The sequence below is a fragment of the Acinonyx jubatus genome, chromosome D2 (assembly GCF_027475565.1).
Source record: "Acinonyx jubatus isolate Ajub_Pintada_27869175 chromosome D2, VMU_Ajub_asm_v1.0, whole genome shotgun sequence".
NCBI classification, from domain to species: Eukaryota; Metazoa; Chordata; class Mammalia; order Carnivora; family Felidae; genus Acinonyx; species Acinonyx jubatus.
In genome coordinates, this window is record NC_069393.1 from 53019272 (window position 1) to 53045157 (window position 25886).

At 37.2% G+C, this 25886-nt stretch overlaps 1 protein-coding gene across 8 annotated transcripts in view; it reads left to right on the top strand.

The window, feature by feature from the left end:
- Positions 1–25886, top strand: part of TBC1D12 (TBC1 domain family member 12) — a 135609-nt gene that overhangs the window by 65636 nt on the left and 44087 nt on the right. For all 8 annotated transcript variants that reach the window (XR_008292339.1, XM_053207708.1, XM_053207707.1 and 5 more), the window contains one exon: positions 18557–18672. Coding sequence is in view for 4 of the 8 variants with exons in the window: in XM_053207708.1 (XP_053063683.1) it covers positions 18557–18672 (116 nt within the window). In the remaining 4 variants the exon portion in view is untranslated. The remainder of the gene's footprint in view (positions 1–18556; positions 18673–25886) is intronic.

Consider the following 25886-nt stretch of genomic DNA (forward strand, 5'->3'; position numbering starts at 1 on the left):
GTTATCTGTATATCTTCTTTAGTGAGGTATCTCTTGAGATCTTTTGCCATTTTTTAATTTGGTTGTTCATTTTATAACAATAAGAACAACTCAATAGACAAATTTTAAGAGTTTTTTGTTTATTTTGGCTAAATATGCTGTTCTTTATCAGAGGTATCTTTTGCAAGCATTTCCTGCCAGTTTGTGGCTTGTCTTCTCATTCTCTTACATCATCTTTTACAGAGCAAAAGTTTTCATTTTAATAAAGCTTGCTTCTCAATGATTTCTTTCATGGACTGTGCTTTTGGTGCTATAGCAAAATAAAATCATTACCATGACTAAAGTCATTTACATTTTCTTCTGCCTTCTAGGGAGTTTTATAACTTTTTGTTTTACATTTATGTCAAGTTACTTTTTGTGAATAGTGGAAGGTCTGTGTCGAGATTCATTTTTTTGCATGTGGATATCCGGTTATTCACTGTTTGTTAAGAAGACTTTGTTTGATTGTGTTGCCTTTGATCCTTTATCAAAGATTAGTCAACTATTTTTGTGGGACAATTTCTAGACTGTTTCTTCTGTCTCCTTGATCTGTCTCTGTCAATACCACACTATCTTGATTATTGTCGCTTTCTTATAAGTCTTGAAGGCAGGTGGTATGAGTCTTCCAACTTTATTCTTCTTCAGTACTGAGTTTGCGATTCTGGGTCTTTTGCCTCTACATATAAACTTCAGAGTCACTTTGTTAATATCCACAAAATAACTTGCCAGGATTTTGAGTGAGATTGTGTTCAATCTGTAAATTTGGGAAGAATTGACATCTTGGCAATACTGACTCTTCCTAACTATAAACATGGCATATCTCCCCATTTACTTAGTTCTTCTTTGATATCTTTCATCAGAGTTTTGTAATTTTCCCCATGTACATCTTGTACATATTTTATTAGATTTATACCTAAGTATTTCATTTCCTTGGATACTAATGTGTTGATGTGTTTTAATTTTTAAATTCCATTTTTTTATTGCTAGAACATAGGGAAGCAATTGACTTTCATTGTATCCTACAACCTTGCTATAATCTCTTGTTCTAGGCATTGTCTATTCTTTCAGATTTTCTACAGTGATGATCTTTCAAAAATTTCATTAGTGGTTTCCCTAGAGTTTGCAATATGATTTTATTTCCTGCTAGTCCAAGTTCATTTTCAAGGAACACATACTATTTCACAAATAGTGCCAAGTACTTTATCATATAATCAAATCCCTCCCTTCCATCCTTTGTATCCTTGCTGTAATTCATTTCATTTATATATGAGCATACATACTTAAAGATGTATGTGTATATACACACACAAATATACATATTTATAAATACAGATGTAATTGGATATGTCATTATTTTGAACAAGCTGTTATCTGTTAGATCAGTTAAGAATAATAAAAATAATAAATTTTTATAGTATTTTTTAATGTTTATTTTTAAGAGAGAGAGACACACAGAGCACAATCGGGGGTGTGGCAGTGAGAGAGGGAGACACAGAATCCGAAGCAGGCTCCAGGCTCTGAGCTGTCAGCACAGAGCCCAGCGTGGGGCTCGAACCCGTCAACCATGAGATTACAACCTGAGCCAAAGTCAAACGCTTAACCAACTGAGCCATCCAGACACCCCTAAAAATAATAATTTTTATTTTACCATTATATATTCCTTCCTGATGCTCTTCCTTTCTTTGTATACAAACAAGTTTCTGACCTGTATCATTTTCTTCCTCTCTAAAGAGCATCTTTTAACATTTCTTGCAAGACAGAGCTTATTGATAACAAATTCCTTTAATTTTTGTTTGAAAAAGTCTTTATGTCTCTATTTCTTTAATTTCCTTTTGAAAGATCATTTAGCAGAATACAAAATTTAGGTCGTTGCATTTTTCCAACACTTTAAATATTTCTTTCTTCTTGCATGATTTCTAAGAAGTTGAATATAATTCTTTCCTTCTTTATAGGGAAAGAGGCTCCCCCCCAACCCCCCCAGTGATTCTTTCAAGATTTTTTCTTTATGTTTGGTTTTCTGTTGTTTAAATATGATCTGCCTATGTATAGTTTCTTAGGCATTTATTCTGCTTGGTGATCTGTAGTTTGGTGTTGACATTAATTTGGGGAAATTCCTAGTTATCATTGTTTCAAATATTGCTTCTCCTTTTTTCTCTTCTCTCTTCTTTTGATATTCCCATTATACATATATTATATACCTTTTGTAGTCGTTCTGTAGTCCTTGGATATTCTGTTGAGTTTGTTTTTTCCAGTCTTTGTTTTTTTGTTTTTGTTTTTGTTTTTTGGTCAGTTTTGGAGGTTTCTATTAAGATATCCTCAGGCCCCGGGGCGTTTGGGTGGCTCAGTCGGTTGAGCATACGACTTTGGCTCAGGTCATGATTTCATGGTTTGTGAGTTCAAGCTCTGTATCGGGCTCTGTGCTGACAACTCAGAGCCTGGAGCTTGCTTGCTTCAGATAATGTGTCTCCCTCTCTCTCTGTCCCTCCCCTGCTTGTGCTCTCTCTCTCAAAAATAAATAAACATAAAAAGCAAAATCCTCAAGCCCGGAGATTCTTTCCTCAGCTGAGTCCCATCTACTTATCAGCCTATTTAAAGCATTCTTCATTTCTGTTGTAGGGCTTTAAAAAATGTTTTTATCTCTAGCATTTCTTTTTCATTCTTTCTTAGAGTTTCCACTTCTCTTACATTGCCCATCTGTACTTGCATGTTGTCTACTTTTTTTCATTAATATCTTTACCATATTAATCATAGTATTTAAAAAGTCTTTGCCTACTGCCTCCAACATTCCTGCTATATCTGACTCTGATTCTGATGCTGCTTCAGCTTCTTTAAATTGTTTTTTTGCCTTTTATTTTGCCTCATAATTTTTTGTTGCACAGTGGACACAATGTTCTAAGTAAAAGGAACTGTAGTAAATAGACCTTTAGTAATGTAATAGTAATATGGTTTGGGGAGGGAAAGTTCTATACTCTTAAGATTAATTAGTAGTCTTTTGGTGATCTGGTGTGTTTTTGGATTGTGAACTTGACCAGTACGTCTTAGTATCTGTCCCTGCTTAGGTGAGAGAGGATGGCCAGAGTGGGCTGGAGTTGGGTGTTTCCTTTCCCTTAGGTAAGTTAGGCTGTGGTAAGATAGTTTCTCCTGAAAACAGGCCTTGTTAAAGAAAACAGATGCTCTAGAGTATTTCAGAATAGTTCTTTTTCCCTGCTACTGCTAGAAGCCTGAGGGCATTTTTCTCTGATATTGACAGTGAGGACTTGGTAGAGTTCCTTTAGAGGTAAAACTCACGAAAGTATGTGAGATTGGGTCCTCTTGGAGTTTTAGTTCTTGCCCTGTCCACATTGAGCTTCCAGGAATTTTTCAATGACAGAATTATAGTTCATGTTTTCCAACTCTGGCATTTGTTCCCACAGAGGTTTTTGCTCATGGTTTTCTGTCCCGTTTCTGTATATCCACCTATCTGTCTCCATATTTTGGTCACACTTTGCCCTGTGACCTGACTTCTCTGATGGCTCTAAGAAAAATCAATAATTTTTTTAGTTTGTTTGACTTTTTTATTTTTAGAATGGAGTGGCAGCTTCTAAGCCTCTTACATGCTGGACCAGAAACCACAAGTCAATTTGCTAATATTTTGTTATGGATTTTCATTTGAGATACTGGTCTATAATTTTTTTTTTTATGTTTATTTTTGAGAGAGAGAGACAGACAGAGGTGAAGTGGGGAAGGGGCAGAGAGAGAGAGACCTAGAATTCGAAGCGGGCTCCAGGCTCTGAGCTGTCAGTACAGAACTGACGTGGGGCTCCAACCCATGAGCTGCAAGATCATGACCTGAGCTGAAGTCAGATGCTTAACCAACTGAGCCCCCCCAGGTGCTCCTGTAATTTTCTTTTAACACCTTTGTTTGAATTTGGTTTTGGGGTAATGCTGGCCATCATTGAATGCGTTGAGAATGATTTTCCCTCCTATTATGAAAGAATTTGTGCAGAACTGATGTTATTTCTTCCTTAAATGTTTGATAGAATTTGCCAGTGAAATTATCAAAGGCAAAGTTGCTCAACCTCAGTGCTATCGACATTTTAGGCCTTGTAATTGTTGTGGGGACTTCCCTCTGTAATGTAGGATATTTACCACCATTCCAGCCTCTACCCACTAGATGCCAATAGCCACACTCCACCCCCCCTCCCAAGTCGTGGCAACCAGAAGTGTCTAAATGTTGCCAGTGTTTGCTGGGGGCCAGAGTCGACTCTAGTTGAGAACCACTGACATAAACCAAACATGAAGGTTTGTTGTTGTTGAATAAATTTTTAGATACAAATTTATAGGGGCACCTGGGTGGCTCAGTCAGTTAAGTGGCCCATTCTTGATTTCGGCTCAGGTCATGATCTCATGGTTCATGAGAATGAGCCCCATTTTGGGCAGGCTTCACGCTGACAGAGCCTACTGGGATTCTCTCTCCCTCTCTCTCTGCCCCACTGCAGCTCATGCACGCATGTGCACTCTCTCTAAATAAATAACCTTAAAATATATATATGTATATATAAATTTTAATTGATATAGGGCTATGAAGTTTTTCTTTTTGAGTCAGTTTTGGTGCATGTCTTTCAAGAGATTTTTACATTTCATCTGTTGTTGAATTTGTTGGAATAAAATTGTTCATATTATTCTCTTATCCTTTTAATGTTTACTGGATATGTGATATGAATATGAATAGAGATTCTCTCTCTTACATTTCTGATTTTTGTAGTTTGTGTCTTCTCTTTTTTCTTGACTGGTTTTACCAGAAGTTTATCAATTGCGTGGATTTTTTTTTTTTTTTTAGTTTATTTATTTTGAGACAGAGACAGCACAAGCTGGGGAGAGGCAGAGAGAGAGGAAGAGAGAGAATCCCAAGCAGGCTTTGCACTGCCAGCAGAGTTTAATGTGGGGCTCAAACTCATGAAACTGTGAGATCATGACCTAAGTTGAAACAAAGAGTTGGACGCTAAACTGACTGAGCCACCACCCAGGCTCTCCAGTTGCACTGATTTTTTAAAAAAATGTATATTTATTTATTTTGAGAGAGAGAGGAAGAGAGAGAGAATGAGGGAGGACAGAGAGAGATATTTAAAATAAAGTTATTTACTTTAAAAAATCAGCAATGAGGCACCTGGGTGGCTAGGTTGAGTGTCTGACTCTTGATTTTGGCTCATATCATGATCTCAGGGTCGTGGGGTCCAGCCCCTCATTGGGCTGCACATTGGGCTGCACGCTGAGCCTTAGAATCTGCTTCATGTAATGCCCGAAGTTCCGAAACCTCCCACAAAAGTCCACCAGAGTCGTAAGTCAAAGCCAAGCGGCAAGGGTCGTTTATTGCAGGTTCGAACCTGGTCCTCTGCGCACTTGTCGCCGGTGACGCAAGAGGCCTTGATCAGGGTTGGTACAGCGTTTTTATAGACAGAGACAAATAGCACAGGGGAGGTTTCAAATTATGAGGGGCCTGATTAGTTGATTTTAAAGTAAGGACATTTGTTGTTCTCTGATTGGGCGTCCTTTGTCTGTCCTTTGGCGGGAAGGCTTTGTCCCTTACTTGTGGCGGGAGGAAAAAGGGGGAAGGGGGTAGGGTAGGTGAGGAATGTGCTAAGCAAGCAGGTTTACAGAAGCGAGAAATGCCGGTTAGTTTATGTACAATCACTTATTCCATTACATATCAGACTACATTTAGGAAGGTTTACAACCCATTCTACTACACAGCGGGTTACATTCAGGAAAGGCCTCACAATGCTCGTAGCAAACAGCAAGCAAAACAGACTTCTCAGCAATTGTATTTCTTATCAAAGATCCATAATAAGCAGAAAAGAGAACCTAGCTTTAAACTAAGGCAGGGCTGTCATTTGGATTGTTCCTTTCACTTCAGATTCCCTCTCTCTCCCTCTGCCCCCTCCCCGGCTCCCCGCTCATACATGCTCTAAAATAAAAGAAAATAAATACCTTTAGTTTCATAGATTTTTACCTCTTCTTTCTGTTTTTTATTTCATTTATTTCTGTTGTTCATTGTTTACTTCTTTGCTCTTGCTTTAGAGTTCTTTTTCTCTAGTTTTTTTAAGATGGATCATTGATTTTAGGGCTTTCATCCTTTTAATGTAAGTGTATGAAGCTATAAATTTTATTCTAGCCTTTAACTGTGTTCCACAGGTTTCATTATTTTCATTTTTCATTCCATTTAAAATGTTTTCTCTTCCTGTTATTTATTTTACTAATGATTATTTAGAAGTGTTTTTTTAATTTTCAGGTTTTTCAGAATTTGCCAGAAAAGTTTCTATAAATGATTTTTAATTTAATTCCATTATGGTCATAAAATACACATTATGCAATTACAGTCCTTTTCAATTAGAGACTTGTTTTGTTTTGTTTTTTACTTTTTCCCCCCAATGTTTATTTTTGAGAGACAGAGTATGAGTGGGGGAGGGGCAGAGAAGGAGACACAATCCAAAGCAGACTCCAGGCTCTGAGCTGTCAGCACAGAGCCCGATGCGGCGCTTGAAACCGCAAACCATGAGATCATGACCTGAGCCGAAGTCGGACGCTCAACCCAACTGAGCCACCTAGGCACACTGAGACTTGTTTTATGCCCAGGACATAGCTTGTCTTAGTGAATATTCCTTGTGCACTTGAGAAGATTGTGTATTCTGAAGACGCTGGGGGAGCATTCTATAAATGTCAGTTAGGTCATGTTGGAAGATAGTTGTTTGAGGGGCGCCTGGGTGGCTCAGTCGGTTAAGCACCCGACTTTAGCTCAGGTCATGATTTCGCCGTCTGTGAGTTCGAGTCCCGTGTCGGGCTCTGTGCCCACAGCTCAGAGCCTGGAGCCTGCCTCAGATTCTGTCTCCCTCTCTCTCTGACCCTCCCCCGTTCATGCTGTGTAGCTCTCTGTCTCAAAAATAAGTAAACGTTAAAAAAAAAAAAAAAAAGATAGTGTTGTTTGAGTCCTGTATAATTTTGCTGATTTTGTTTGTTCTATGAATTACTGAGACAGTAGTAATAAAATCTCCACCATAATCTACTTCTCTGTTTCTCCTTTTGCTCCATGTGTTTTGAAGCTTTGTTTTTGTCTTCTTGATGAATCAACCTATTAAATATTTGTCTGACTTTGGCTACTGCAGCTTGCTTTCAGTTAGTGTTTGCATGATATTTGTTTTTCTATCCTTTTTCTTTTTATTGATCTTTATATTTAAAGTGGGTTTCTTATATAACATATATATATGTTATATATATATATAACATATATATTTAAAGTGGGTTTCTTATATAACATATATTTAAATCTTTTGTATACTGTCTGGTAAGTTTTGCTTTTTATAAATGAGTGTCATTTAATGTCATTATTGATGTGACTCTTTTTTGAATTTACCATTTTGCTGTTTCTTTTCAAATTGTTCCATCTGGTCTTTGTTTCTTTTTTTCTTTTTTCCTGCCTTCTTTTGGATTAAGTGAGTATTTTTAGTACTCGATTTTCTTTCCATTAGTTTATTACATATACTTTTGTTTTAGATTTTCAGTGGTTGACTTGACAGTTCTCAAATGTTTTAATTTCACAACTCCTTTGGATTTGTAGTTATTAGTAAGACCTCAAAGACTTTTTGCTTCAGGTGATTATCAGTTCTTATACCCAAAATTAAAACTGAAATGAAGTATTTATTCATTTAAAATAATGATAATAAAGTCATTACATGGTAGTGTAAGTAACATGGTAACTCTGTTTTACAAGTATGTTAAAACTAGTGGGAAGAGTGACATTATTTTACATTTTTTTCATATCTCTTCGAAGTCTGGTTTAATAAAGAAGGCTGGCTGCTTTCAATTTCTTGCTATATGTTATTTTAGATTACATCTGTGAAGAAATCTGGCTTCAAAAAGATAATGAGACAGTGTTAAAAAACAAAATTCAGCCGATCTAATTGGCTTTATTTAAGTGATTTATGAATTGAATAGCATCCCATTCAGCAAGTAGAGGGGAACTCTGAGGAGTTGTATAAAAATGGAGGGTTTTTATAGGAAAGAGAGTAGTGGGTCAAGACGTTATTAGCAAAAGAAAAGAAAGGATTGTTTTAGGCCTGGTTGCCTTTCTATAGGGAAGACCCCTTAAGGGGTCTTATCATGCAGATTACTTCATCTACCTTTAGGGGAATGGTGAGGGCCCATGTGACAGATTACCTCTCTGGTGCTTAGCAGAAAATTCCTGACCAATTATACTAAGTTTCTGGGGCAGGTGGAAACGGTAGTCAGGTTAGGTCAAGTCATTGAGTGGCCTGAGTGACTCCATTTTGGGCCTGTGGTTTTCTTTTTAACAACTGTAAAGGGAGGAGCATTTTAATAGCCTTTTCAGATAATTGTGGATATTCTTTGGTACATTCAGACGCATCAAGTGGTAGTTTCTTAAAGGTAAATTATATTGTGGAACCTGAAACTTTATAACTCTGTTACATTAAAATCCATTGGTCTCTCTTGCACTTTGGATGTTTTTCTCTGTGTGTGGTTTCATAATATCACACGTTGATCATTTGGAAGATACTGGTTTATTATATTGCAGATCATTTCAATGTTGTAACATTTTCTTATACAGTTTTTAACAAGTACAGTAATATCACCACTGATTTCATCTGAAAATTTTATTGGAAACTGTCAAACAGATGGTGGCATTTACAGGTTTTGCAGAATTTTAGTTTGACTTGAAAGGTTGACTTATATCGTTGGCAATAATTACTTTCAGTTGCTTTCCTTGAAATCACTAGATCACTTTATCCTTTTTTGTTTGTTTTAATAAACTTTATGTCGGAATTCTTTAGATTTATAGAAGGTTGAGAAGAAAGTACAGAGAATTCCTATATAGTCATTAATTTTTCATTAATGCTAATATTACTTGCATTATTCTGGACTTTTGTCAAAACTAAGAAACTAACATTGGTATACTGCTGTTAACTAAACTCCAGACTTCATTTGGATTTCACCAGCTTTTCTACTTATGTCCTTTTACTGTTTCAGGATCCAATTCAGAATACTACATTGTATTTTGTTATAACGTTTCTATGTCTTTTTGCCCTTTGACAGTTTCTCAATCTTTCCTTGTTTTTATGCCCTTGACGCTTTTGAGGAGGTCAGATATTTTCATGTATGTTGCTAAAAGAAAAACTCCACTATTTTTTTCTACCCTCAATATTTCTGACACCAACTGTGTAGGATTTTTCCCCTATTCTGACCAATTTTTTGATGCCGGCTGGGTGTCTTACAATTCAGTTCAATTCTGACACTATTTACCTGGAGTGAGGGTCAGATTCCACAGGTTAAGAGCTCAGCCCTACAAGACAGCCTCTCACTTTTTTTTTAATTGAAAATTTTTTAATGTTTTCATTTATTTTAGAGAGAGAGAGACAGACAGAGTGTGAGTGGGAAAGGGGCGGAGAGAGACAGACACAGAATCTGAAGCAGGCTCCAGGCTCTGAGCTGTCAGCACAGAGCCCGACACAGGGCTTGAACTCACAGGTGGTGAGATCATAACCTGAGCTGAAGTTGGATGCTCAACTGACTGAGCCACCCAGGTGCCCCTTTTTAAAATTTTTTTTAATGTTTATTTTTGAGAGAGAGACAGACAGCCGGAGTTGGGGGGGGGGGGTGGGAGGGGGAACGGGACAGAGAGGGAAATACAGAATCCAAAGCAGGCTCCAGGCTCTGAGCTGACAGCACCAGAGCCTGACATGTTACAGAAACTGGTCTGGATCACCAAGCAGAAGAACCAAGAGACACTTGGAGATCTTGGAAGGCAGGAGATTTATTTTATACCGGTGGGCTCAGAGGAGATTACTCTCCAGAGGTCTGAGCCTCGAGCATAAGCAGAGGGGACAATTTACAGTCTGTTCTAGCCTGGCAAGCAGGGTGGGAAGAAAAACCCAGTAGTAAGAAAAACCCGGAAGGGGAGTCTTCAGGCAGGGACTGGAATTCCCCTGTCAGTCTTGTCGGCCATCTTATAGCAGATTTTTCTCTATCAGTGTGGGGCTGAAACTCACGAACCTTGAGATCATGACCTAAGTCGAAGTCAGATGCTTAATTGACCCAGCCACCCAGGCATCCCGACTGCCTCCCAGTTCTGAAGCCAATTGCAAGTTCAGGCTTCTAGTACTTCTGACCAAACAACTATAAATTGCAGACTCCCAGGATTCCTTCCTTGGGTTTGATAATTTGTTAGAATGACTCACAGAACTCAGGAAAACAGATTACTTACTAAGATTGCCAGTTTATTATAAAAGGATACAACTCATGAATAATCATATGAAAGAGATACATAGAGCAAGGTATATAGAAGGGGCATGGAGCATCCATGACCTCTCCAGGTGCATCACTTCCCACATGCCCGTATGTTCACTAACACAGAAGTACTCTGAGCCGTTTGTTAGAGTTTTGGGGGGAGTCTTCATTGTGTAGGCATAATGGATTGAATCATTGGTCATTAGTGATTGACTCAATCTCCAGCACCTCTCCCCTCTCCAGAGATGGGGGTTGGGGGGGGCGGTGGGGAGGGGGCTGAAAGTTCTAACCGAGTCAGTACTTGGTCTCCCTGACAACCAGCCCTGATCCTGAGGATATCCAGGAGACTTCAGCTATCACCTCATTAGCATACTAAAAGCCATTTGTTTAGGAGATTTCAAGGGCTTTAGGAGCTGTGTGCCAGGAAACAGACCAAATATATGTGTTTATTATGTCACGTCTACAGTTTGGGTTTGTTTGATGATTTCCCCATGACTTGACTGGGGTTATGTTTTTTGTTTGTTTGTTTGTTTGTTTGTTTTGGAGTAATACCATGGAGATGAAGTGCCTACTTTATACAAATTGGAGGAAATGTCTACCAGATGCTCAATTCTGAATAACTGTACTTGCTATCAGTTTTTCTTTTAATTAAAAATAGTGCCCATAATAAAAGAGGTTTGTCCAGTTTGTCACTCAAATAACTGGACAAATGCTTTTTCTCTTGACAACCATTGTACTTCGTGTGCAGCAGAAGTTCCTTATGTATATGTCTCCTTTTATCACATAGAATATTAAAGAGATGTTAATTATATTAAATCTTGACCTATAATAAGTGATATTTACTGTTTAATCATAGACATTCTTAAACTGGCCAGACCTACTCTATTCCCCTTTAGTTTTTTAACTTTGAGTGCATGCCACAAAGAATACAGTGATTAGTAGTACAGTTTCGTGCCATTGCCTTGATTTGTGCTAGTTATGTTTAACATTGCTTTAGCACCATTAGAGCTCATGTTAATACATTGACAAACCATTAAGAATACAGATTTGATTTTACAGACTCCGTGGAAGCATCTCCGGGACATTGTTGAGAACTGATGAAGTTGGGTTTGTGATACTTTATCACAATCTACCCTCAATTTGAATACAATGTAATAACAGTATATTGCCATTCCTTCCCTTCTGATTTTTCTGCTGTAAACCCCTTAATAAATTGATAATATTTTTGCTCTAAGTAGTCATATATCCTTTAACATTTTTAAATTCTTCATGTCTTCCAAAATGTCTTATATTTTTCCATATTTACTATTTTGGTGCTTTTCATTTCTTTGTGTAAACTCATCTTTTCATATGATATATTCTTTCCCCCTTTTTAAAAAAAATGTTAGGGACGCCTGGGTGGCTCAGTCAGTTAGGCATCCAGCTTCAGCTCAGGTCATGATCTCACGGTTCGTGAGTTCAAGCCCCACGTCGGCCTCTGTGCTGACAGCTCAGAGCCTGGAGCCTACTTTGGATTCTGTGTCTCCCTCTCTCTCTGCCCCTTCCGTGCTCAAGCTTTGTCTCTCTTTCCTTCAAAAATAAATAAACATTAAAAAATTTTTTTAAATGTTTGTTTATTTTGAGAGAGAGCAAGAGAGCATGAGCAGGGGAGGGGCAGAGAGAGAGGGAGAGCAAGAACCCCAAGCAGGCTCCTGCATTGTCAGCGTGGAGCCCACCTTGGGGCTTGATTCCATAATCGTGAGATCATGACCTAAGGCAAAACCAAGAGTTGGATGTTTAACCCACTAAGTCACCACCCAGGCACCCCTGAAAAATGCCCTTTAAAATATCTTCTAGTTCAGGTCTACTGACCTCAGATTCTGGGGTTTTGTTTGTTTGAAAAAAATGTTAATATGCGCGCGCTCTCTCTCTCTCTCTCTTTCTTTTTTTTTTTAAAGTAAACTCTGCCCAGTGTGGGGCTTGAACTCAGGACACCAAGAATAAGAGTCACATGCTCTACCAGCTGAGCCTGCTGGGCACCCTATGCTACACTTTCATTTTTGAAAGATCTTTTCTCTTGGTATAGAATTCTAAGTCAGCACGGTTCACCACCCCCCCCCCCCGTTGTTTCATTATTTTTTTTTCTTTCAGCATTTAAAGATTTGTCCATTCTCTTCTGACTTGCATAGTTTCAGATAGGTGTGAATATTTAGGTCTCTCCTAAATGGCCTGTGTATTCAGTGATGACTTTACATTTTGGTTGGTGGGAATATGAATACTTCTCATCCCTGAATGAGCTCTGGGGGACTGTTTTGCTTACTGTTCCCAGGTAATTGTTCTTTCCCCAATAGTTGTTTTTTTCCCAGACTTGTGTTTGGCCTTACCATATGTACAGGTTAGTATTCAGGTGAAGACTCAACAGGACTCCTATACAGATTCCTAGAGTTCTTTCTCAGTGGAGTGTTTTCTTTTCTGCTACTCTGGCACACAAACTTTGGCCTCCTTCAGCTGTTCTAAACTAACAGCCAGTTTTTGTTTGAATTTTCCCTTTCTGTACTGATGTCCAGAATAGCCTTCATGCACAATGGGGTGATCATTAAGCTTGCCTTGTTTCCCCTTTGTCAGGGATTGTCACAAAGGTTGTTTTCACCAAGAAAGTTGGTATGAATAACCTAGTCCACCAAAGGGGAATCTACCTATGTTTCTGAAGAATTGGCCAACGTGTGTTGGTATGTGTGTATAATTTTTAGGAATATAGATGTAAGTAAAATGCTTATTTAAATTTCTAATTACATATTCAAATCACATAGTATATAAAATAATGTATTAAGAAATAGTGCTTTGGGGTTACCTGGTGGCTCAGTTGGTTAAGCATGTGACTTTGGTTTCGGCTCAGGTCATGAGCTCCTGGTTTGTGAGACTGAGCCCGGCATTCTTTATTGTCACCACGGATTTGGTCTCTCCTCCTCCTGCACGCACATGCTCTCTTTCTCTCAAACTTAAAAGAAAGAAATAGTGCTTTTTTATTCAAAACTGTTGTATACATCTTTGACATCAATATGTTCAGCATCACTGTGACCAGTTTTGAAGTCTCTAACCCCAGAGCACATTACTTTCACTCTTGTTCAAGGTATAGAAGATACAGTGCTTTTTGATTCTATGTATTATCTTCTTATGAGAAATTTTGTCTCAAGTCTTAAATTTCCAAATGCATTATATTTTTTCTTTTATTTGTTCCATAGCTATAAAATTATCATCTCTGCAACAAAGTCTCTTAGTATGTTGCTTTTTAAGGTTACGTTTAAAGACTCTTTACGGTAGTTTGCAGTTGGATGGTTATACCTCCAGAAATCCTTACTTTACATTCAGTTTCTTCTACTCCAGTTAAGCAAACAACAAAACTCGCTAATCAACAAGTGACCTTCCAGATTAGCATTGATTGAGGTAACTTCAGGATAATGTGTCTTCTCCAAATTGTACTTTGCTGTTCAAAATTAATAGAAAGCACCTATAATATGAGAGATGTTTATTAGCAAATATGCTACCTGTTTTCTGAGAGATTATTTTGTGGAAAAACATCTTTTCTCTTTATGTGTATAGAGTATCTCCATACCTTGAAATTGTAAGACAGTTTTTCTACTTTACATTCATGGAAATAACAACAATTAAGTACCATCTTTTGATCAGGCTTAGAATTTATTGCTTGTCTGATGCAAATTTTTTGTAGTAGCAGAATAAATTATTCTACAGATATTTGCCTGCCTGCCCTAAGCATTAGTTCACCTACTATTCTAGTTACTGTAGTTAAACATATTGCATAGGACAGATTTTTTTGAGTGAAAAAGAACAAATTAAATGATAAAAATAATAAATAGGCTTCATTACAACATCCCATAGAAATACATTGCATATATTAAATATTTCTTTTCTTATATTTGGCAACTACTCATAAAATAGGTCAGTTAAAACTGATTTTTTTTTGACAGAAAATGAGGCAGAATCTTAACAGTATTTTCAGACAGTGGATGTACTGTAGATAGCATTATTTACTGATTTCCTTGGACTATGATATTTCCAGTTGCTCTTTAATATTGTAAAGTTCCTTTATAGCCTATAAAATTACCAGTGCTTAGCTCATTATTAAACTTTTGTTGAAGAAACATATGGGGAATTTTTACGACATGATACACGTGGAATTAAAGTGAATTCCATCCATGGTATATTGTTTCAACTATTTTTCCATCATGTGAGCACTGTGACTGCCTACTGCCCTGGACTCAAGAGTTACTTGAGAGTCATGTGATCTGCTTCAGCTACAGGCTCTGATGGACTCATTGATGAGGTTTATTTCTCAGGTCACTGATGCTTGTGGAGTGAGATATTTACTGAGAACTTCCAGGAAGTTCTCTTTTCTGAGAGTTACTAGAAGAGCAGCTGAGGGATCTTTGAAAGTTACGTCATAAGGATGTGACAACTGGCATTGCTGCATTCGTTTCTGTGAGCAGCAAGCCAGCCTCTCGATGAAGCCCACACTCAGAGGACATGGCTGAGAGACTGGCAGAACCTCTTGGTCAAAGACCAAAGTTAGCTAAGTGTGTGGAATATTCAGTCCTGTGATCTGATAAATTTGCCTACGTCTTTTTGAGTTGGGTTTTTGTTATATGTGATTGAAAAAAAAAAACCTAACTAAAGGATATCATCATGTGATCAATTTTGAAAGTACTGATGCTTATTAATATTTTACTATTTCAAATATAATTTGTAACTTTAATCACATTAGAGTAGCATTTTTAGTTCAATTCAAATTAATATTTGAGTCATTCGGGTATATAAATCTATGCTGTTTTAATTTAGGGCTGGATTGATACTGTGTTTCTAAGGTTTTTTGGTTCATAACCCTCTAGAATCTTAAAGCATTTTTATGCTAAGGATGTCTGATGGGAAATGCAAGACCTACAACTTCTTTCTTGTGAAAAATTCTTGAATGACAATTGTGTATAAAGCTCATTTGTAAGGTAGAAACATAAATGATATTTAGGTACCTCTTTTTGTGTCACCTTTTATATTAAATGTGTACTTATTCGGTTAATTTTTAATGGCTTTAGGGGTACCTGACTGCCTCAGTCAGTGGAGCATGCAGCTCTTGGGCTTGGGGTTCTGAGTTCAGGCCCCACATTGGCCATAGAGCCTACTTTAAAAAAAAATAAGAAAGAAGGTAGGCTTTATCTAGACTTTCAGTGGCTCTCCATTTTGCTTATGAATTCCAAACATTTATATGAATGGAAAATTCCGTAATTTAGCCTACATGTTTCTAGCCTTATTTCTCATCCTTTTCCATATTCAGTGAAATTAATGTGTTTCCCTGATCCATGCCTTTGCTTCCCTACCCCTTCCCTCTGACTTGTTCTTTCCAGTCCTTTCTGCCTGTGGAATTAATACCCATCATTTTTGCCCCAGTTCTGATCCTACCTCTTCAGTAAAATCTTTGTCCATTATCGACCATGACTGTAAGTGATCTCTCTTACAAAATACTTTATTTCTTCTTGTAAGACAATTCAGGTAATACTGAATATGTTAAAGTAAAACAAATCTCCTTCATTCCTAGTCCCGTCCTCCATAGGAGAACCTCCTCATAGTTCAGATCCCTTGATGTTTTTTTAATGTATATTTAAGCATATGTGACATAGTTGGTTATCACTTCTTTTTTAAAATTTTTTTAAATTTATTTTTGAGAGAGAGAGAGAAAGAGAGAGCTGGGGAGGGGCATAGATGTGGAGGACAGGAGATTCAAAGCGGGCTCTTCACTGACAGCAGCGAGCCCAGTGTGGGACTGGAACCCACGAACCGTGAGATCATGACCTGAGCTGAAGTCGGATGTTCAACTGACTCAGCCACCCAAGCACCCCAATTATCACTTCTTTTGACTACCATATTGGAGAGCACAATTCTAGAGGCTTAATAATATTAAACTTTGATTTTTCTTTTGACAAGAATATTTCATATTGCATCATAACAGGAGACACCAACTGGTGTCTTCTTGTGATGGTTAGTTGAATCAGTGATACAGTGTCAGCTTGATCTATCCACTTTAAAAATCCCCATTATTCTCTCACTGAATGATTTTATCTAATTCTTTTAAATTGTTAGAGACAGCAACTTGACTGTTAATGTAGTAAGGTAATAGATTGTTAGAAAGCCAGGCCCTGGAGCTACGCAGTCTGCCATTTATGACCTTAAGCAAGTCTGTATGTCTTTGTGCCTTAGCTTCCTCTGTTGTGAGTTAAGTGCTTCACAGGTTTATTTCAAGGATCATATGTGTTAAATGTTTAAAGCATTTATTTGGGAAATACTTCATTGGATGATATTCATTGTATTCTGTCTGGCAATGAGACCAGGTCACATTGTAGGAAAACAGAGTGCCATTTAAATGATTAAAGAAACCTCATGTATGTCTAGCATCTATGATTTTTAATAAAAACATTAGCAGTAAGGGGGATTTGTTATATTTGAGTTTGTAATAAAGAAAAGAAACACTGATCATGGAGCGCCTGGGTGGCTCAGTCTGCTAAGCATCTGATTCTTGATTTCAGGTCATGTCATGATCTCACAGTTTGTGTGAGTTCCAGCCCTGAGTTGGACTCTGCACTGGTAGCACGGAGACCACTTTGGATTCTTTCTCTCTCTGCCCCTCCCCTGCTGGTGCGCGCACGCTCTCTCTCTCAAAAAAAAAATCAACATTAAAAAAGATTTTTAAAGAAACATTTAAAATAAAAAAATATTGATCATAATTACATATATATATCCTAGATGTTAGGAAAGAAAATTTATGAAAAAGAAAAATGACGTTTTGACTCTGAAAGCTGTACAGTTCTTTGGGATGGGAGTTAATAAAAAGGGCATACAGAGTGTTAAATAACTTGAGAAAGAAGTCTCTAAAAATCCAGCATAATTATCCAAAGGAGCTCTCAGATTAACAGAGCATGGATTTATTAGATGGAAGGGGAGATGCAGAACTAAAGAATTATAAAATAATAATATAAACCTTTATAAACACTGGCAGTAACCGTAAACTGGAGTTTATAGAAAATGATTAAGACAACATAAATTTTTAAAAAATATCTCAAATTAGAAGATTAAGTTTCAATAAGACCATCACATTTTTAAGAAAGGTAGAACCATCAGTTTATTATTTTACAACTGTTTGATTTGGTAGGGGAAAATAGAAGTTGGAAAAGATAATACAGAAAGAATTGTAGGCCATGGTAGGAAAACAGGCAGTAAGTGAAACACTTGATCAGTTTAAGTGCATTTCATTTTCTTCATTTAAATTAATGTTTTCTGTAGCTGCCAGTAAAGATTTGCAGATCTACTCATGAAATTGTGTGTTATCTTTGAGAATTTCATTAAAATTGTATTTGTTATCTGGAGATGATCAAATCTAGATCGATTTGTTTTTATTTACTTATATTTTTAGAAAGGAGAAAATGTGGATTCTGGAAATTATAATCCTGTAAGCTTGTTATTGTTCTTAAATTTCTAGAAATAATTTCAGTATAAATCTGTGAACATTTATGAAAAAATGCTCAACTGTAGAAATATAAAGGTGTCCACCAAGAACATGTCAAATTAATTTCAGTTGTTTTTTGAATGAGAGGATCATCAGTTCAGATGAATTAGAAAAATACCATAATAATAGTGTCTTAATTTTAATTATGTATTTGACAATATTTTGCCATATTTTTAGATAATATATGATGGTAAATTGCTGTTTAAATTTAGAGTAGTAGGTAGATTTATAGTATTTAGATTCAAAGTAGGTCGAAATTGAAAACCAGTATTTGGTTACAGGTTCAGTGTTACTTTTGAGAGAGATCTTCAAAGCATTACAATAGGATTATCTATATCTTGTGTCAACATTTCCATTATTGATCTGGCTGAAGGTTTAGAAAGTAGGTTTATCTGATTGTAGATTATTCAAAGCTGGACTTGGGTAGCTGATACCATAGAAGGCACCCTAAAGCCTTCTCTCATTAACATAGTGCATTTGTATCTTCCCTCTCTCTTAACATACTTTGATACTTTATATGTAATATAAACTCATGATTTAGTTTGCTTCAGGGAAAAAAGTGACTTTTTTTTTTGTCTGCCTGATATTTTTACCAAATTTATGTATGAATTCAATATATTTTTTACAATAGTATAACATTCTTAATGATACAGATTTAATAATACAAACTGAAAATTGGAAAAGACTCTGCATAAAGTATATTTTAATCTCTTCTAGGAGTATGAAGCACGAACAGGGAGGACCTGTAAACCACCACCTCAGTCTTCAAGACGTAAGAATTTTGAATTTGAACCACTTTCTACCACCGCCCTGATTCTTGAGGATCGACCATCGTAAGTATTATGGTGGTCATCAGGCACACTGTTTATATTTTAAACTTCAATTTAATCTTGCTTACTATTTCACACAAAATGTAAGAATTGAATACAGAAATGGCTTTAAGAAAATTTTAAAAATCTCAGTCATGTATCCTAAAACTAATAAGGAAGAATATATTATTGATGTGCAAACTTTATACATATTTTCTAGAAGTATCTCTAAGCCAATGAATGAAACATAAATCTTAGATGGCTTTTTATATCTATTCTTACTTCAACCCTCCTGCCTTATCTTAACAAGATAAGGCATTTATTTTTCCCTTCTTGCCATTTAATAGGTACTTAAGATGTATTGGTCTTTGCCTTTTGGACAAATTTTGAAATTTGGGAGCTTGAAATAATAACTACTGATTTGTCAACTAGTTAGTTTACTATTATTAAGAATATATTCATGAAGCGCCTGGGTGGCTCACTTGGTTAAACGTCCGACTCTTGATTTCAGCTCAGGTCATGATCTTGCGGTTCATGGGATCGAGCCTCTCATCAAGCTTTGTGCTGACAGCGTGGAGCCTGCTTGGGATTCTCTCTGTCCCCCCTCAACCCCTCCTCTGTGCACGCGTGCACCTTCTCTCGCTCTCTCTCAAAATAAAGAAAAGCTTTAAAAAGAAGAATATGTTATTTTTTATTATTTTGTTTTTGAGAAAGAGACAGCTCAAGTGGGTAAGGGGCAGAGAGAGGGGGACAGAAGATCCAAAGTGGGCTCTGCACTGATAGGAGCAGGCTCCATGCGGGGCTCAAATGCACGAGCAATGAGATCATGACCTGAGCTGAACTCATATGCTCAACCGACTGAGCCACCCAGGCACCCCAAAGAATAGAAATACCCAACAAAACCAGTTTAAATTCTTCCCTTCCCTTTTTCTGCCCTTCCCATCTCAGCCTTCCACAAAGCTGCTGTTCTTTAAAACACTGTCTCTGATTTGTTATCATACAAAACACACCTTCCCTAAAGCAAGACCCCTTGGTTCTTCACTTCTTCCCCCTTCTTGGGCTCTCTGGATCAGCTCTTTTTCTTCTAGACTTCTCTTTCCTTCCAGTGTAAAAAATTCCTAACCTGTCTTGTCATTTTCCTGATCTGCACCTTTTTCCACCCATTATCATGGGGAGCATAATAAAAGAATCTGGGGCCAAACAGGCAGAGGTTGAATTGAATATTTTTTAGACATTCTGAGAGAAGAAAGGTTGGACGTAAGTACATTATTTTTTTTTTTTTATTCTTGTTACATTCCTTCATACTAAAGAAAGTGTGATCATGACACTCCTTTTTAAGGATTTGCTGAATATGTTCATATTTCATTTTTCCATTGGTTTAAAAAAAAAAAAAAAGCTTTTTAGCGGCACCTGACTGGCTCAGTAAGAGGAGTATCCTACTCTTGATCTTAGGGTCATGAGTTCTAGCCCCATGTTGGGTGTGGAACCTACTTTAAAAAAAATTAAGGGTTGCCTGGGTGGCTCAGTCAGTTAAGAGTCAAACTCTAGATTTCAGCTCAGGTCATGATCTCGTGATTCGTGAGTTTCAACCCCGCATCAGGCTCTGTGCTGACAGTGTGGAGCCTGCTTGGGATTTTCTCTCTCTCCTTCTCCCTGCCTCTCCCCCACGTGTGTTCACGCTCATATTCTCTCCCTCTCTCTTTCTCTCTCTCAAATAAACTTTAAAAAAAATTTTAAAGAGTTTTTCAGAAATTCACTTATGAGAACATGTCAAAGTTTCATTTCAGTCTTGCTGCCAGGGAGGAGAATTAACCAGGCCAATTCAAAGAGTGGTCAGATAAGCAAGAAGAGAATACCTGGTTAAAGATCTTCAGACTCTTGACGCTGAGCAGGTAGATAACTGCATTCGGAAGAGTGTTCTTAAACTTGTTAAAATTCATCCAAAGTGGATTAAGCTCTTTACCAGGACTGTTCATTTCTTCCCAGAAGTTCATAAAAATACCATGCAAAAAGTTGCGTTCTAGTGTTCGGGCCATATTTTTCTTTACACCACACTTTATTTACAACCAAACCTATTTCTTTAAGTCCTGCCTTCATGCCTTTGCTCATTTATTGCCCTCACTTGGGATGCAAATATCTTATTTCCACTTCTCACCTACCTAATTCTTTAAGGACTAGGATTTATCTTTTTTTTTTTTTTTTGTAAGTTTATTTATTTTGAGAGCTAGAGAGAGAATACAAGCAGAGGAGGGACAGAGAAAGGGAGACACTGAATCCCAAGCCAGCTCTGTGCTGTTAGCACAGAGCCTGATGCAGGGCTTGAACTCAAGAAGTATGAGATCATGACCTGAGCCAAGATCGAGTCAGACACTTAACCGACTGAGCCACCAGATGCCTCTAGGCTTTATCTTTTCCATTCAGTTAAGTCTTTGGCTTCAACCTTCAGTGATTTCAATATATTAAATTTTTCTTATAACTTATATAAGGAGTTCCATGAAATTGGAACTTGAAATAGTACACTAGACAAAATAAATTTATAAGAGGATCGCAGTGTACCAAAATGTATAAACAACTGAAAGAAATGACTTTTTTCACTCTACTCTCTGAAATTCATGTATTAGTTATAAATATTACAGCTTCTATGCTATTTGTGTGAGTTTGTTCATCTGTAATACATTCAAGTTGATAGCTACTGTTCCACTCAGCTCTGAGGTGCTGATTTAAAAAAAATTTTTTTAATGTTTATTTATTTTTAATATGAAATTTATTGTCAAATTGGTTTCCATATAACACCCAGTACTCATCCCAACAGGTGCCCTCCTCAGTACCCATCACCCACTCTCCCCTCCCTCCCACCCCCCATCAACCCTCAGTTCTCAGTTTTTAAGAGTCTCTTATGGTTTGGCTTCATGTTTATTTATTTTTGAGAGGCAGACAGAGCATGAGCAGGGGAGGGAGGGAGGGAGGGAGGGAGGGAGAGAGAGAGAGAGAGAGAGAGAGAGAGACCGACCCAGAATCCAAAGCAGGCTCCAGGCTCTGAGCTGTCAGCCCAGAGCCCAGTGCAGAGCTTGAACTCACAAACCATGAGATCATGGCCTGAAGTGAAGTCGGATGCTTAACTGACTGAGCCACCCAGGTGCCCCTGAGATATTGTGATTTAATTACAAATTTTGTTCACCTTTCTAAAATTGAAGGGGTCTTTTGGGAGAAAGTGATTTATATGAATTAACATTTATATAATCAATAAACAATGCAGGTTTAATTGTTAATTTATATAATATATAATTATTAATTTATGTAATCAATAAATATTATATATATAAATATATATATATAAATATAATAAATATATTTGAGCCAGTTCAACCTTGCCTTCACAAGCTGAGAATTTGGAGCTGAAACTTATGTAATCTGTAGTTTTGTTCTGTTTCGGAATGCAGCCAAGTTCTGTTAAGGTGGCATCTGCAAGGGGGTGGAGAGAGGGACAGAAGTTTTCCCTCAGCATGAAATTGATGTTGGAAACTTCCTCTTTCATAGATCACAGTGATAATGGGAGGAGAGGAGGAGTTTCCCCTTGCAAAGGGAATTTGTGAATTGGTGCCACTTTTCTTTTCTTAGCTTCTGTAATTTTGCAGAAACATCCAGAATCATTGGCTGCGTAGGTTTTTATAGTTGAAACTTCTTTATGTATGAAGCAGCTATAGTATTTAATCATCTGAAGTCCTCAGATTTCAAATACAGGAATTTTCTCTCTGCCTACTCCTCCCTTAACCCACCTCATAATAAAGCCAGCCTTGGACAGGAAGGTAAGAGTATCCATATGAGCTGTGTTGATAGGAACCTCTTCTATGTTACTTTTTTTTTTTATAAAATTTTTTTAATGTTTATTTTTGAGAGAGAGACAGAGCATGAGCAGGGGAGGGGCAGAGAGAGAGGCAGACACAGAATGTGAAGCAGGCTCCAGGCTCTGAGCTGTCAGCACAGAGCCTGACATGGGGCTCAAACTCGTGAACCGTGAGATCATGACCTGAGCCTAAGTCAGATGCTTAACTGAGCCACGCAGGCGCCCCACTCTTCTATGTTTTAAATCACTGATGCTTATGGGACTTTTTTTAAAACCACCAATGGATAGAGCTACGTCTCTTTCTCTTCTGGCTTCTTGGCTGAGTTACTGTACACACAGTACCAAACAAAGTGGAGAAATTCTTAAAGGTGCAAGTAAAAGGTGACAAAAAAGTAAAGTATAAGGGCACCTGGGTGGCTCAGTCGTTAAGCATCTGACTTCAACTCAGGTCATGATCTTACAGTTCTTGAGTTTGAACCCCCCCATGAGGCTGTCTGCTGTCTGTGTGGAGCCAGCTTCCCATCCTCTGTCTCCCTCTTTTTGCTCTTCCCTTGCTTTTTCACATTCTCTGTCTCAAAAATAAATAAACATCAAAAAAAATTTTTTTGATGTAGGTTTTTATGTGATAGCTTTGAAAAGCAGCAAATGTTCTTACCATGTTTTTTAGCATGATCCACTATCTTAGATATTCATTAATGGTTTCTTCTCTTGACCACCTAACTAATTGACATTTTTCTAAGGGACAATAGTAAACCATATCTTTTTCTTAGAGTGCCTAAGAGTACTGAATGAGGTGCTTAGTTTTTCCTGGTTGATTTTATTCACTCAGCCTTTGATTTTCAAGACTGAAGAATCCTATTTTTTTAATTAGTTCCCTAGGCAAATGACTGCAAAATTAGTGATTTTTTTTGGAAGAAAAAAAAACACAAAAAAACAAGTCTGTGTATGTATTTGTTTTATGTTTTATTCATTCACTGTCTAGCTTAGGGTACTAAAAATTCTGGTCTTCCTCAAAGTATCAAAGATTGGTTAGGACGTTTACCATATGGACTCTTCATGTTTGGACCATTGAATTTGTACTCTGTACTATGTACCAAGGCTTTTGCATTTATGATGATTGGAAGAAGGGGATACCAAGACTTATAATAATTAATAAGCCAATTATTTATTTACTATTTTGTGTTGGAGTACATGTATAAGTACTCATTTTCAAAAAACTGAAATCACAATAGAAAAACCTGACATAGGACTATCTGAAAAGTTCTGTTTCCTGAACAGTGTTTAACTCCTTCCTGCAAATTATTTCATGCTAAGACTGACGTACTTACGACTGGCACAAATAAAGCTATCTGTTTGCCTCTTCTCGAAATCTTTCAAGACTAGGTCAACATAGTTTGGGGAGTTATCTGGAAAAACCAAGGTGTGGGTGTCAGTGAAACAATAATGCATATAAAGGGACTGTACTCTTTTTATTAATTAATTAGGCCTTTATAATCATGGTTTTGAGGCATAGTTCTGTGTTTACTTAAAATCTGTGATCTTTGTGCTTATTCAAATTTAGATCTGTTCCCTTACATAAATGACCTGGATGGCAAGTTACGGTTCCTTCTTTTTCTAGAGTCTAGACCTAGAGTCTCCATTATGGTAACAACTAGCCACAGGTGGCTATCTAAATTTAAATTTAATTAATTAAAGTTAAATAAAATAGAAAATTCATTCCCTCAGGCACACTAGTCACATTTCAGGTGCTCAGTAGCTACATGCGGCTAGTGGCTACTACATTTTAACAGCACAAAAGAACATTTTTATCATTGCAGCAAGGGTTAGTACTGGTCTAAGCCATGTGGAGGGACTGTAAAGTTGTGCAGAGGAGAGATCTGTTTAGATCTAATTCCACTTTCTCAGTAAATAGAAGACCAGATCCCCCAAGTTGTGCCCTTAAGTCTAGGCTAGTCTTTTATTGAGACTTATGGAAAAGAAGTAAGAAAGAATGAAGTGCAAAAAGCATTAAGATTCATACCAGGAGCAGCAGGCAGCATTGTAACTGAAGGGAATGATCAAGCCTTTTCGGTGGAAAATAGTAGTAACTGGTGAGATATCTTAAGAGTAGATTTGTAGTTCAAAAACTGGAAATGAAATTTTAATTAAGCTGTTTCTCCCCTGGTAAAATAAAAAATTTCTAAAGGTAGATCAAACAATTTTCTGTTACCTTAAGAGTTCAGAGTGCAATCAGGAAAAACTGACAACCAGAACAGTAATTTCAAGAAGAAAGACTTTAATAGAGTAATTTATTACTCTTAATTTATTATTAAGGTTGTTAGAAGGGCTAGAAAAGGAAAAGAAGGGGATATGAGGTCAAAAGATTAACAGCTTCAGAAAAGCACTTACAGTCTGGGCTGGAGGAGCAAAAGAGAAAACAGTATTACTGAGTCCAGGATCACTGTTTACTTGAAAACTAGATTTATATTTGGCTTTTTTCTCTTTTTTTCTGGGGTCTCATTTTCATCACAATAAATAAACTTTTTATTTTCTTTATATAGTAATAACATCTGAAATTTGGACACCATGAAATCCATTCTTTTGTGGTATCAAACTATATCCAGAGAGATAGGATAGTTTGTAAAAGGAAATGAGAGACTTATGGCTGGGTTTGGGCTTAACAGTTGGTTAGGACCTGGGTGAGAAGCAGCATTGGACAACTTCAGTTTGTAAGGTTTAAGGGTAGGCAATACTAGGAATCATAAGGTTTTTTGTTTTTAAAGTTTATTTATTTGTTTTGAGAGAGAGTGAACACAAGCAGGGGAGGGGCAGAGAGAGAGAAAATCCCAAGCATGCTCCCCACCGTCATTATGGAGCCCACTGCGGGGCTTGAACCCACAAACTGCAAGATCATGACCTGAGCCAAAACCCAAGAGTTGCCCAGGCTCCCCAAAATCATTAGGTTAATTAATCTAGTGTAAGGGCTAAACTCAATGGATTTTGAAAGTGGTTGGAGTCAGGTGAAGTTTGTAATGGTCCCTGCCCTTTAGAGCATTATTATTGTGTAACTGGTGTATCACTCAGCAATTACATTCAACTACAAATAAGAGACTCCTCCATATAGTGGCCTAAACACATAGGGATTTATTCCCTCATATATACATGGCCCAGAGTTGGGCAGTTCAGAGCTAGTCTGGTGTCTCCATGCATCGAGTACCCAGGTTCATGTCTTTCTGTTGCACCACCTTCAGCAAGTGACTTCACTCTCATGCTGACTTCGGGCTTGCAATTGGAACAAAAGTGGTTGAATAAAAGGCCTCTTGCAGCTGAGTCAACTTTCCTTTTTGGAAGTTTTCCAAGAGATTCCACAGTCCCTTTTCTTTAAATCTTATTAGAAACAATTCTGTGTTTAAAG